Consider the following 13,403-nt stretch of genomic DNA (forward strand, 5'->3'; position numbering starts at 1 on the left):
CTGTGGGTCAAATTAAAATGGAAGTGCGATATAACAAAATTTATGGGATGCAACAAAGATAGAACTCAGAGGGAAACTTTATTAAAATAATGAAAATCTTATTAAACTAAATTTACAACTGGAGGAAGTTGAAAAATAAGAGCAAACAAATCACACAGGTGCCAAAAGGCAGAAAATATCAAAGAGTAGAGCAAATCAGAAATTAATGAAGTGGAGAATAAAAACACAATAATAAGTGAACAAGAGTTGTTTTTTCAAAAAAATCCATAAAACTTAGAAGGCATTAGCTAGGTTAATGAAAAATATAAAAGGAGAAGATGTGCCCAATGAAAATCAGAAAGTGGGAGCATCCTAATTGACTAGAGAAAAATAAAGGATCATAAGAGGATACGATGAGCAAATATGCATAAAATTAAATACAGTAGAGGAAACAGATAAATTCCTAGAACCACAACATCCCTCTATTGATTTAAGAAGAAATAGAAAATGTCAGTAGGTCTTATCACAAGGAAAGAAATTAAATCAGTAATCAAAATATCTCCCAACTACACCTGCGATGAGTGTGGGACCAGTACTTTTCAAACCCTTGGGAGAAATCAGAGAGGGTACAATGCTCCATTCATTCTATGAGGTTCGCATTACTCTGATACCCAAAGCCAACAATGCCATAAGAATATGATGCAACACTATCCCCTATAAATATCAGTGTAAAAATCCTCAGAAAAATAAACAGAATTTAAAAACATTAAAAGAATCAAACATCACATTTGAATGGAATTTATCTTCAAAATGCGTATGTGTTTGACACTTAAAAAGTCAATCAATGTAATACACCTGAGATAGTTCAGGTATATTTTGCCAACCTGGCTGGTAAACACTGTGGGATTAATTGAAGGGCGGAGAGATAAATGGCTAGGCGAGCCTGCCTTTCTAGTTCTCGGGTCATTTGTTCTCTGATGGTAGGATAAGGGTGCAGCTGCCTTATCCAGTTCCCTGCTTCAGCTGGCAAGGCTCACTTCCTGCAAGACATCCCTGAGGAGAAGCTGCATGGACCTAACCCGATGCAGCCCTGGGTGCTGGAGCCACTGCATGGAGAGTCCTGAGATGCTTACATGCTTGCTCACTGATTAGGCTTTCCTCCTGCAGTCAGGATCATTGCTGTGTTTTGTGAGATGGAGGAGGACTTTGTGGATCGGTATCGGACATATGGGTTAATGTTGGATGTATGGGCTTGGACAGCAGTGGGTTGGGATGTTTTCTTGATGTGCACTTAACCTTTATATAAAACTCTCTCTTTTATACATATGAGATCTTGTGCATTTGTTTCTCTAGTCTATCCACACTAATACAACACCCTATTATTACAATCATGAATTGGATTAGAGTGAGTTTGGCTTACTACAACATCAACAACAATAACAACAAATACACATGATAATCTCACGCAGTGCAGAAAATATATTTGATAAAAGCCAGCACTAATTATGAAGCACAAATTAAAATCATAACGAAGTGCCACTTCACAGTATGATAGCTGTTAAAAATAAAAGACACAAAATAGTGCTGGTGGCGATGAGAAGAAATTGCAACACTTATGTACTGCTGAAGAGATTTTGTTTTTAATCATGGTGCAGACCCAGGGGAAAGCAATTTGGCAATTCTTTGAAAACTTAAAGCATAGAATCACATACAATCCGGTTATTATACTCCTAATTTTATGTTCAAAAGATGTGAAAGCGGGAATGGAAACAGATACTTGTCCATTACAGCTTTATTTACAATAGCCAGAGGGTGAAAACAAATGTTTTTTCCGTAGAGAAAATAGCAGATGAGTGGACAAATACGGTGAATTATTCTTTAAGGGGGATGTGTGCCCGTTAAGGTGATGAACAAAGCTGCACACCGATAGTGCAGAAGACGACATGCCACAGGGAACATAATTAAACGTCTGGAAAAGTGATTGACATGGCAAATGTTTTATAACAAATATTTTTCCACACAGATATACAACAAAACCAATGACGATACCAAAAGTTGGTAAAAATGTGGAAAACTTGCTTTACTCGTGCATAGCTGGTGAAAACATAAAATGGTTCGGTTACTCTGGAAAACACAACACTCCACAAAAAGCCAAATATGCAGCTCTTATACCAGGGCAAACCAAAAAACATTGCTACAATAACTCATAGAAACTTTTATTAAACAAACTCACCAAAATGTGAAGCTATTGTTTCGTGACATGTCCCTTATCTAGGTCTAGACACTTCTAAAGCCAGGGTTTCCATCCCCCGAATGGAGCCCCGGGGTGTAGTGCTTCCGAGTGTGGCTGCAATCTGCATGGTTGGCCGTTCAAAGCTACCCCTAGCTCCTCAGGAGAAAGACTGGGCATTCTATTCCCTAAAGGGGTACAGTCCTGGTAACCCACGGGAGGTCGCTGTGAGTTAGCACTGACTTGATGACAGAGAGAACCTTTCCCTGAAGAAGTCTGAATTCTGTGATTTATGCCACCTCAAAAGGCGAATTTGGGTATCCTCAAAGGACTCAGATTGTGTTTCTGTTAAGTGTTCTTTGAAGTCAGAAGGGGCAAGAGCAGGCCTATAGAGGGTTGGAGTTAGGTTTCCCAAAGAAATTGGTACCCTCAAAGACTGAATCGCTGCATTTTCATGATGGACAAAATTCCTTGTCACAACTTTCCTGGCCTTTCCCTCCCCACCAATGTGTTTCTTAATTTTATTAAATCTTTGTCATAATAAGCCTCCATGACTGTCCTTGGTCCTTTGAGAAAATCAATCACAGTTACTCCCTGTGAGTCTCCGCAAACAGCAAAGGTAACCTCTGAGCTGACATCTGTCCCTTGAATCTAGGTAGACCAGGGGCTCCCTTCACAAGTCAGTTGACTGGACCTCCTTTGGTTTAGGCACCCTACGGAAACTCAGATGAGTGGATAACTGAGAGAGAACTCACCTGCAGCCATTCACTAACTGCACAGACATGCTTAAGCACATTTTGTTTGAAATAATCCTATGCGTGTTTGACCGGGAGCTCTAGGACTTTTGAGTGACCCTCCTAGACAAACGAGTCCTTCAAAAATGTCATGGAAAAATGGAATGAAAAGATGATGCACTTTTTCTACACATATTTGAAGCCCCTTAGGTACACACATACACACACGGATATGTTTTCAGATGCACACACACACATATGATCCCAAGTCACTGCTAATAGTAGTTGTCTCTCAGAGACTCTGGGGAACTGGGGATCAGGATGTGAAAAACATTTACTTTATGCTACTTTCTACACTGATTTTTAGATTTTTCTCATTTTTTAACCACATACATGTGTTATCTTAACACTGATTTTTTTTAAGTAACCATGAAATCATTTCATGCCCCCTCATCTTAGAGACCAAGAGCTGCTCGATGTACTCTGCCTGATAGCACACAAAACAGTTCCTATTGCTATCAGGGCTAATTGCAGAAATGGCGGTTTTACTCCCTAGAACACAAACTTCTAAAAGGTGGAGGCCATGTTTCCACTGCACCGCTTATCCAACATCTGCTTATCTTGAGATGAGCCACGAGGATGCTTGAGCATACATTTTTGCTATTCTGATGAGGAAACGACAACCAAGCATTGCTCAAGAATTAAATAAACAAAAGTCTGATTGATTGTTGCAATTTCTTAATTTGCAGGTGTTTTTTTGCCCGCTGTTTACAACTTCATGGACCAGGAACAGCCAAAGGGTTTAATCTTTTATCCTGACTCTGACTGAGAATGGCTGACTCGAGCTCTGTGCGGAGGATTCTGAAGCCACCTCTGGACTAGATGGGAAGGCCTAAGGATGTCTGCCAAGGGCACAGCCACATGGTCTGCTCGGTACCGGTTTGTTGTACCAAGGCTTCCCATCTTGCATAGCATAGAAAAAAGGCAAATCAAGTGATGGTCCCGAGCATGCCTATTCTAAGGGACAAGACACAGACTTGGGCCACCGCAGGTTTATTCTGCAGTAAATGGTCTACTCTGCAGACCATTTCTTAAGTCTACATCAGAACATGGAACAAACCTTCAAAAGATAAGCTTTTCCAGTGGGTGAAAAAAAAAAGATATTGCTAACCAATCTTCATTTCCTTCCTGATTTTGATTATTTTAGCCTCCTTTTCCTCCTGTTCCTTGTGTTTCTTTATTTCCCTCTCCCTGTGTCCTTATGTGCTTATGGGTGTGTGGAGTGGATTTGGGATCTGGATGTAGGAAACTCAAGAGTGGGGGTATTTGGAATTGACCTGGAAGTGAAGAAATGGTTCACCTACCTTCTGCCTTGTTGTCATCTACCAGTGGGCAGGCTGTCCTCAAGGTCACCGTGCTGAGTTCTGAATGTCGCCCCCGTGTATCCACAGCATAGAGAGTAAACCTGCAGTATAGTAAGGAAACAGAGCCCCAAGATGTACCTTCAGAGAAAGTCCTGGACACTGAACACAGGAACACCTAAACCAAGGCAGGGGAATCCGGGATGCTTAAGCCGGAGAAGAAATTGTTGGGAGGTAGGGACAAAATAATTATAAAGCAATTACTGAGCGACTGATTGCCTGCTGCATACTTATACTTAATCTCTTAATTTACAATTCAATAAACTAGAAGGCAGAACATATGATAACCAATGATGAAATCAAGACCTAGATTATATATATTTCCATGATCTCACAGATAATTAGGGACAGAGCTGGAGGTTAAAACTAAGGGAATCCCAAAGCTACCCAGTATCATGAATGCAGTTATAGATGTTTATATAAGCACACACATGTATACCTTCATTAACTAATTTTAAAGCAATTATCTCTTGAGCATTAACCATATGCCAATAACTATTTTAAGTGCTAAGGTTATAAAGATGAACAAGAAAGTCAAGAGTCCTGCTTGCATGATAGTCACAGGCTGATAATCATAGGACGGGGCATATACACAGATCGTGTAGAAAGTTATAGTGTACGAGTGTAGAGCTGTATTCCAGACAGGATGGTTCACCAAAGCCTCAATGAGGAGGGACAATTTGAGCTAAGATCTGAGCCATGCTGTGAGAGGACGATTTTGCGTGTATGTGTGTGTGTGTGGGGGGGGGGGCGGGATCCAGATAAGGAGATCAGCAATGACAAAGGCCCCATAGAGAAAGGGAATCAGGCTTTTGGAGGAATGGACAACAGATGTAGCTGAGGCAAAGTGAGATGAGCTAGAAGGTTGGCAGGGACACTGTGTGTCAAGGTGGGAAGCCTTGGTATTATTCTATCTGCAAGTCCTAACTCCATCTTTCCGTAATATCACTGGAAATTTGATGTCCTACAGGCAGGAGAAGATGTGGGCAGGATGGTCTTAGAGGGAGTGTATTGGTAAAACAAGACTTGGCAGATTCAGGTCCACTCCAAGGCATGATGTTCTTTCCATAGCAGTCCCTGCCCTCGGGAGACTCTAATCCTTCAACTCTCTAAACCATCAAGTTTTGTGATTTTAAATAATATCGAATGCACAGGCACCGTGGTGATGTCATTAGGTAAGTGTTGTCCTGCTATCCACAAAGTTGTGGGGTCAAACCCACCACAAGCGGCTGTCTGCTTCCTTAATTATTTACAGCCCTAGAAATCTTGTCTAGGGTTTGAGTCAGAATTTATTTGACAGGGGATTGTGATGGTGTGTGTTTTCATATAAGGTGTAGACAAAGTTGAATGTTGAGGTCAGCTGTGGAGGCCCAGAGCAACAGAGAAGAGTTAGATATCTGGTGGTTTGGACCATGCTATCTGTTCCACAAGCCTTCAAAGGGAGAGATAATGATCTGGAAGTAGGGCTGCTGGGCCACTGGCCCTCTTTTTAATTCAAAATGTGTTCATTTGTAAAGTGGGGGTAATGCATTTTGTTATAAAATGTCATAATACTATGGTTTCCAAAATGCAGAGAGATGAGCTTGTCCTGGTGGTACTGGGATCTAGGTGAGCCACAGTACCAAGGAAGCCCTGGTTGTCCGGGCAGGTAAGCGTTGTTTTGAGTCTCAAGATCGGTGGTTCAAATCTATCAGTGGTTCTGCAGGAGAACGATGAGGCTGTCCGCCCCAAGCATGACAGTCTTAGCGACCCTAAATAGGTTTACTATGAGATGTCATCTACTTGATGGCAGTGGGTGGGGGTTTTATGAGTTAGAATTTTTTTTTACTAGGGCTTTAATGATTCTAAGTTGGGTATACAAGTTAATATAGTTAAGACCTTTTTAGTCTTTTTTTTCCATCTCACTCTGATGTTTTATTTTATTATTTTTTTATTAATTGGGATTCATGCATATACCAAATCTTTCCATAATTCAATCACATCCAGCAGAATTGCACATTTGCTACCACAATCAATTGGTTTATCAGTTTAATTGCTGCCATGTCTCTAACCAAGGACAAGGTTTAGGAGTCCTGTTGGTACCTTCAGTTAAGACTTGAACTGCTAACTATCTGCTCCGTGGGAGTCACATGGACTCTTAGGCTCCCCTCAGTGATTTCCATCCTTGGAAACCCTAAAGGATGGATCTACGCTAATCCAAAGTGTCTCTCTCCATAAGTTGAAATCAACCCATTGGCAGTGGGTAAGACCTTAGTGACTCAATGGTTAAGCATTTGGCTGGCAGTTTGAATCCACCAGCTGCTCCACAGAAGAAAGATGGGCTGTCTGCCTCCATAAAAAAAATTACAGTCTTGAAAACCCTGTTGGGCAATGCTACTCTGTTCATAAGGTCACATTCTGCCAGCGTCAACTCAGTGAAAATGGGCCAGGACCAGCACGGGTGAAGGACAAGCACGGGTGAAGAATTGGATGAACTATGTATACCTACTGTGATAGTGAGAGAAAGTTATGTCAACTTCATGTATATAGGGGTGATATTCAACCTCTTACTCGGGTCTCAGCCTGATGGTGCCTCTTTGTGGGCATGGTCTTTTCATAAGGAGGTCCTGGGAACCCCTCATCACCCACCCCCACCATCTTTCCCTTCTTGCTTGCTAGCCACCCTAAGAGACCCCTTCCATGTCTCCACTGACCTTGGATCTGAATAACGCTGAACCCACCGGCTACTGATCTACGTGACTACATGAGTCTGAAGAGGGACGTACAGACGAGGATCAGACTTATGGACGAGTTAGTCTGGGCTTGAATGTTTTCGTGATATATAATTATTTTATGATTTAAAGCTCTTTCTTACATGTATATGAGTGTCGCTGGATTTGTTCCTCAAGTCAACCCAGCCTAACGTACCAACATCATCACAACACAGTCCCTAAACAATCCTACCGTATGGTTTGCCAGATTCTAAAGCCCATGCATGTGACCATTGTCATCGACTGGTTTTGCTTAAGAGCTCTGTATATTAACTCTATATAAATACAACTTCCCTAGCTCCACTTGCTTAACTCAAATTAAATCTAGAGGTCGATAAGTCATACGCTCTTCTGATTTTATGAGAACCTGCCAAGTGCAGAGTTAGAAAACGAAAGCTCTAAACTTGTGTCCTGGGTTTTCTTCTCTAAACCGCATCTTTGCGTCTTCTCTCAGCTGCCATTTTGCTGCTCCGGCTCTCCCACTCATTGGTTTAAAGAGTCTTTTCTTGGTAATTCCCCAGGGCTAGCTCATCTGAGATATTTATTTATCCATCTAGCCATCCATTCATTTACTTATTTAAAATGAAAGATAACATGTATCAGATTGTCTTGGTACAGGATCATGATAGCCAGAAGCCAGGATCTTTTTATGGGATGGGGGGCAGTGGGGTGAGGAAGACCTTTATTATGCCATTTATGTGAAAATTCCCTTCTTAAAATAACCAAATTTCTTTTTCAGAGAGTGGGGTGGGAAATCATGCTATATACAGAAGCCTAACAAGGTGTTCTGAGCTGATTTCACGAAATTTATTTTGAGTTTCACTGCAATGAAGACAATATATTAACACTATCTTTCCCCTTCTTTTCCAATTGAAATTAATAAGCAATAAGTTGATATTCTTGGCACACACATCTATCTGCCTTTATTGATTGTTCGTTGAAGGCCTGTGTTTCTGATGCTATGAACTACACTGATGGCAAGCCATAGATGGTCCGTCCACATTCCTTGCTATGATGGGCCACTGCCTCCAGGCCCAGAATAAACCTCTAGGGATGCCTCCTGGGTTAGTACCTTAGAATACTTGTACCACAGTGCTCTTGCATATTCAAAGGGAGGCCCGAGCGAAGGAAAGGACAAGTATGGAAAACAGGTGGCAACGACACAGGGAAGCAGAAGCAGCCTTGGAGCCCAATGAGCATGCATGGAAAGCTTGGCTTTGGCACCCACTGGCTACACAGAGTTGGGCTAGTTGGTTATCCTCTTATCACTCTGTAAGAAATGGTAGAAACAATATGCTTGTAGAATTGCCTGCTCAAGTGCAAGGAGCCCAGCACACTCTGGGGTTTTAATAGTCGTAAGGCCACCATCAATTGAAAGTAGTCCTGGGGGCATGGTGGTTACAGGCTGGGCTGCTAACCCTAAGGCCAGCCATTCAAAATTACCAGCCATTCCATAGGAGGAAGATGGGGCTTTCCATACTCTACCCTTGATCTTAGCCAAAAGGCTGAGAAGCGATGCTTTCCAGTCTCATAAAGAGTTACAGTCTAGGAAATTAACAGGGCAGTTCTACCCTGGCCTATGGGGGTCCTTTTAAGTCAGCATCAACTCAATGGTATTAATTTTGGAGTTTGGGGAAGGACCAGCATCAATTGTTTACTAGGTGTTAAGTGATTTACATGTGAAATTCCAGGTAATCTTCACACAGGCTACATGAGTGGAGTACAATTATTGGTCCCATTTCATAGATAAGAACAGGAGTTCTTAAGAGATCAAACATATTATATAAGCAACGAACCCATTAAACCACCAAATTCACTGCCACGGAGCCAATGCTGACTCATAGTGACCCTCCTGTGGGTTTCTCAGATGGTAACTGTTTATGGGAGTGGAAAGCCCAGTCTTTCTTCCATGGAGCTGCTGGTGGTTTTGAACAGCCAATCATGCTGACTGCAGCCCAAGGTGCACTATACCACTATACCACCATAGCTCCATACTAGCACTATGCTTGCTTCTATATGCCATTCAGCTTCTCAGTCAAAACTCAAGTGTCAATAAGCAACAACATGGACTAAAATCTAGATCTACCTCCATTCAAAGACTATATTCTTAACCAGTTATTATATTATCTCATCAAATCAATTCTACTTTTTCCCTTTTGTCAACTGGAGATGATAACGGTAAAGACAAGGTATTTCGATTTCTTTCTCAGTAGTTAAGCTAATCTATTATCTTCTTCCTGGAGCTTTTAGCTTCTTCTTTTAATAGGAGAACAAAAGCACTGGGCATGGGCATCATATTTTTTCCTCTGTTGCTATCATAACATTAATCTTTTTCTTCTGCTGATATTATAACTTTGTCAGTGAAACTCGGACATTGAGCTTCTTTTATTCTATATCGGAGTCCTCCTGGCATGGTGGTTATGTGTGGGGCTGCTAACCACAGGTTCAAAGTCACCAGTGGTTCTGTGGGAGAGATAAGGCTCCCTACTACCATAAAGAGTTATAGTTTCGGGAACTCGCAGAGTCAGTTTTGCCTCCTTCTATAGGGTCACTATGAGTCAGAAATGACCCAATGGCCGTGAGTTTGGTTTTGGTTTATGTTCAGTATTGTCTAGGTCAAAGGAAGCAGTAGGCAACAGAGGACAGAGCCTGGTCTTGGAGATAGTCAGACTCAGGTTCATATTCCAACTCTACATCTTTGCTCTGTGACCTTTTGCAAGTCATGTCACCTCTCTGTACTATACAGCTGTGATAACACTGCTGCTCCACTTCACAGGTTTCAGTGTGGATGGCTGTAAAATGTTAATGCTGTTCAAGATTAGTTATCATTGGAAAGTAGAAAGGAAAGGTTGGGAAGGGATCATAGAGAAACTCACTAGCATGTGGTTAAGAAAGTAGTCAGGTGAGCGAATTATAATAGCATTGCACAACATTGCATAAGCACTTGTCATGTGCACAATATCCATCTAAAATATGGCAGACCCAGGTTCAAAGTTTACCCTGAAGGTCCCCAAGTGTATGCTCTTCAGCTTGGGTATAACTGGCATTTCACAGAGAACTGGGAGCATCATAAGCATCCAGTAAATACTGGAGCAAAGAAATGAATCTGAGCATATCGTCTTTCCTCAATTTCTCCTTTAAGAATATGGCAATACTGGTAGGGCGTGATCAAGGGTAATGTGACCAAGAGGATTTACTGAAACCCAAATGAAGACTGAGCATGATAGTGGAACAAGAGGAAAGTCAAAGGAAATAGAGGCAAGAGCTAGGAGGCAAAGGGCATTTATAGAGGTCTAAATAAAGGCATGTACATATGCAAATGTATTTATATATGAGGATGTGGAAATAGATCTATGTGCATATATTTATATGTTTAGTATTAAGGTAGCAGAAGGACATTGTGCCTCCACTCAAGTACCCCCTCAATGCAAGAATATTTTCTTCTATTAAATTGGCATTCTATGATGCTCATCTTCCCAACAAAACCACTGACTGAAGACAAAGCAGGTGAATAAGCAAATGTGGTGAAGAAAGTTGATGGTGCCTAGCTATCAAAAAATATAGTGACAGGGGTCTTAAAAGGCTTGAAGGTAAATAAGCGGCCATCTAACTCAGAAGCAACAAAACCCACATGGAAGAAGCACAGCAGCCTGTGTGACTGTGAGCTGTTGAAGAGATCAGGTATCAGGCATCATCAGAACAAAAAATTTTATCATAGTGATTGAGGGGGGAGTGCAGAGTGAAGACCCAAAGCCCATTTGTAGGCCACTGGACATCCGCTTACAGAAGAGTCTCAGGGAGGAGACGAGCCAGTCAGGGTGCGATGTAGCAATGATGAAAAAAAAAAAAGATTATGGTCATAACTATACAAACAGTGCATGGCTATTTCAAGGATTGAATGGGGCATGCATGGCAAAGTGGTACGTTATCGGTTAATAGAAAAACCATATAAGACCACTTAGTACAAGAGTGCACATTAAAAAAAAAAGAGCCCCAAAACATGAAGAGTTGAAGTATTTTTCTAACACTGTTTTCCCATTGACCACTTATATGTCTATCATGCTTCTGTTATGCATTTCCGTCATAACAGGGGGTCTGGTATCACCCCTCTGTTTCGCCGGGCAGCATGAATCACCACATGCTGCAGATGAAGTGGTTCTCGATTTTCAAGTTATAGAATGGGGGAAGAAGCCTTGCTCTCCCCCAGTAGTTGGCTGAGCATTTTTTGAGAAGTCGCTTGACTTCACAATACTGGAGTCTCCTCGTGGGTAAAATCGAGTAAAATCGCCCGCACCTCACAAGTAAGGAATCACGATTCCGTGATCTAATGACCTCCTAGGCCTGGGTCCTCTTTGCTTCATGAAAGCTAGCTTCTTTTCTCGTTAGGAGAATGACAGAGCAGGTCAGTGGAGGCTCGGGATGGAGTTGCTCTCAGGCCACCCTGCCACACAGGGTGGAGAAAGGGGAGATGTCAGGCTCACAGGCCCGGGTCAAAAGTCACAAGGCCATGCGCTTGCTGCCTGTCTCAGCTGTAATTGTAGAACTGTTCCAGGGACACATCTGAAAGCTGTTAGGGGACCAGGCAGGGTCTAGAGGGGCTTTTTGTAAGGGGAAAAATTGGCCACCCCTGCTCTGGAAACAGAAGGAGGGGTAAAGGGGAAAGGGGCCGAGGTTTCTGCAAACAGACAGAGAGAAGAGAGAAAAAGATGGCACCATCAGACGAGGGGGTTTTACAGGAAAGACGTCTGCTCCCCTCTGCTCAATTCTGAAACGTCTCTCTCCCCTGTGAGGCCAACTGTTTATTGAACTGGAATCTCCTGAGGTATTGCCTAAGACCACCTCTTTATTTAACAGTGATGGAAGTAGACCCAAACAGTGAAGACCTTGGACCCGTTGTCCTTTAGATCCAACACTACTCGCACTGTTTCTTGCACAACAAGCTGACCTACCTACAGTTTTCCTGATGGGAGACTATTTTACTATGAAAGATGGTCAATTTAGGAACTTGCAGTTCCAGACCTTACCATGCCATGCCTCTTCTGCCTTAGCTTGTCTCAGAGGAAAGAAAAACTGTCAGGGTGGTTAGAAACCTGAGCTTGAGTCGCACCTCCCACTGACAGGCTGGGAGAGCTTGGGTACTTAAAGCTCAAGAGACTTATGTATTGGAAGATGGAATGAAAAAGAAATTGTGGGAAATGCCTTGGGACTGGCTACTCAAATGCAATGAATGTTTCCAATGCTTCTCTATGTTCAGGGCAAAGTTCAAACAAGTTTGTCCCCAGTCTCGCTTGTTGGTGTTCACTTATTCAAGATTAATCATCACTGAGCTCCAGGTAAATTCTTACCACAGATCCAGGCTTGTCAATCTTTGCTTCATGAACGAGTCCACTGGCAGATGTGCCTCATCCATTTGGCTTTGTCAAGGGTGCATCCTCTCTCTGGTAGGGCATTCTTTCTGTACCTCCTCCTCTGCTTTGTCCTTGAAGCTTCAGTTCAAACCTCACCTTCCTCTGGGAAGTTTGTTTTGACTTTTCTGAAGAGTTGCTCAAACCTGCTTTCTCTCTACATGACATCCCATGGCTAAGTCAGTGCCCGTTCCGTTCCCTTGTGCACCCATAGATGTGAGCATCTCCAAGGCAAGAATATTGTTCTGCCCATCCCTACATCCCAAGCCTGTACACCTGGTGCCTAGACACTTAGCGGACATTTGCCAGCATGACCAGATGGCTGAGTACATGAGTGACACGATGTCTCAGTCAATTGTGAGGTAGTATTTACCTTTTCTGGGACTCTGTTTCACCATCTGTAAAATGAGCAAAAAGTCACTAGACTAAGCATCCATTTCAAGTGGTGGATAAGACATGGATTTGCAATCAGGTCAGATGGTTTTAAATTCTGGTTTTCTGTTCATTGACTGTGCGAGGTCTTGCCTCATTTTACCCACCTGCAAAATGGAAACCATCAGAGGAACAAAACCCCCTCTGGTACTAATGAGATGTTTTGTGGGAAGTGATTAGAATGAGGCTGAACATTCAATATGGTGAACACTCAATAAGACAGCACTGCTATTATTAATTTCTTACAATGGTGTTGCTCGGTTACCGGCCAAAGCTCTGCCTTCACCCCACCTGGAATAAGCTGTCCTAATGGAGATCCTAAGAGGGTGGGTGGAAAGGAAGCTGTTCTTGGTCCCATCCAAGACCCCTAGGCCCCCTCACAGCAGGGGCGAGAGAATGAAACCGAGAAGTTAATTGGCAGTGAGAGCTTTCACAGTTCTGACAGGGGGTAA

The 13,403-nt window shown here is 42.4% G+C and overlaps 1 protein-coding gene across 8 annotated transcripts in view; it reads right to left on the bottom strand.

Moving 5' to 3' along the window:
* Window positions 1-13,403, bottom strand: part of ASTN2 (astrotactin 2) — a 1,111,474-nt gene that overhangs the window by 19,449 nt on the left and 1,078,622 nt on the right. For all 8 annotated transcript variants that reach the window (XM_075560396.1, XM_075560395.1, XM_075560402.1 and 5 more), the window contains one exon: window positions 4,308-4,408. In XM_075560396.1, the coding sequence (XP_075416511.1) occupies window positions 4,308-4,408 (101 nt within the window). The remainder of the gene's footprint in view (window positions 1-4,307; window positions 4,409-13,403) is intronic.

Source organism: Tenrec ecaudatus, chromosome 10 (genome assembly GCF_050624435.1).
Source record: "Tenrec ecaudatus isolate mTenEca1 chromosome 10, mTenEca1.hap1, whole genome shotgun sequence".
Lineage (NCBI taxonomy): Eukaryota > Metazoa > Chordata > Mammalia > Afrosoricida > Tenrecidae > Tenrec > Tenrec ecaudatus.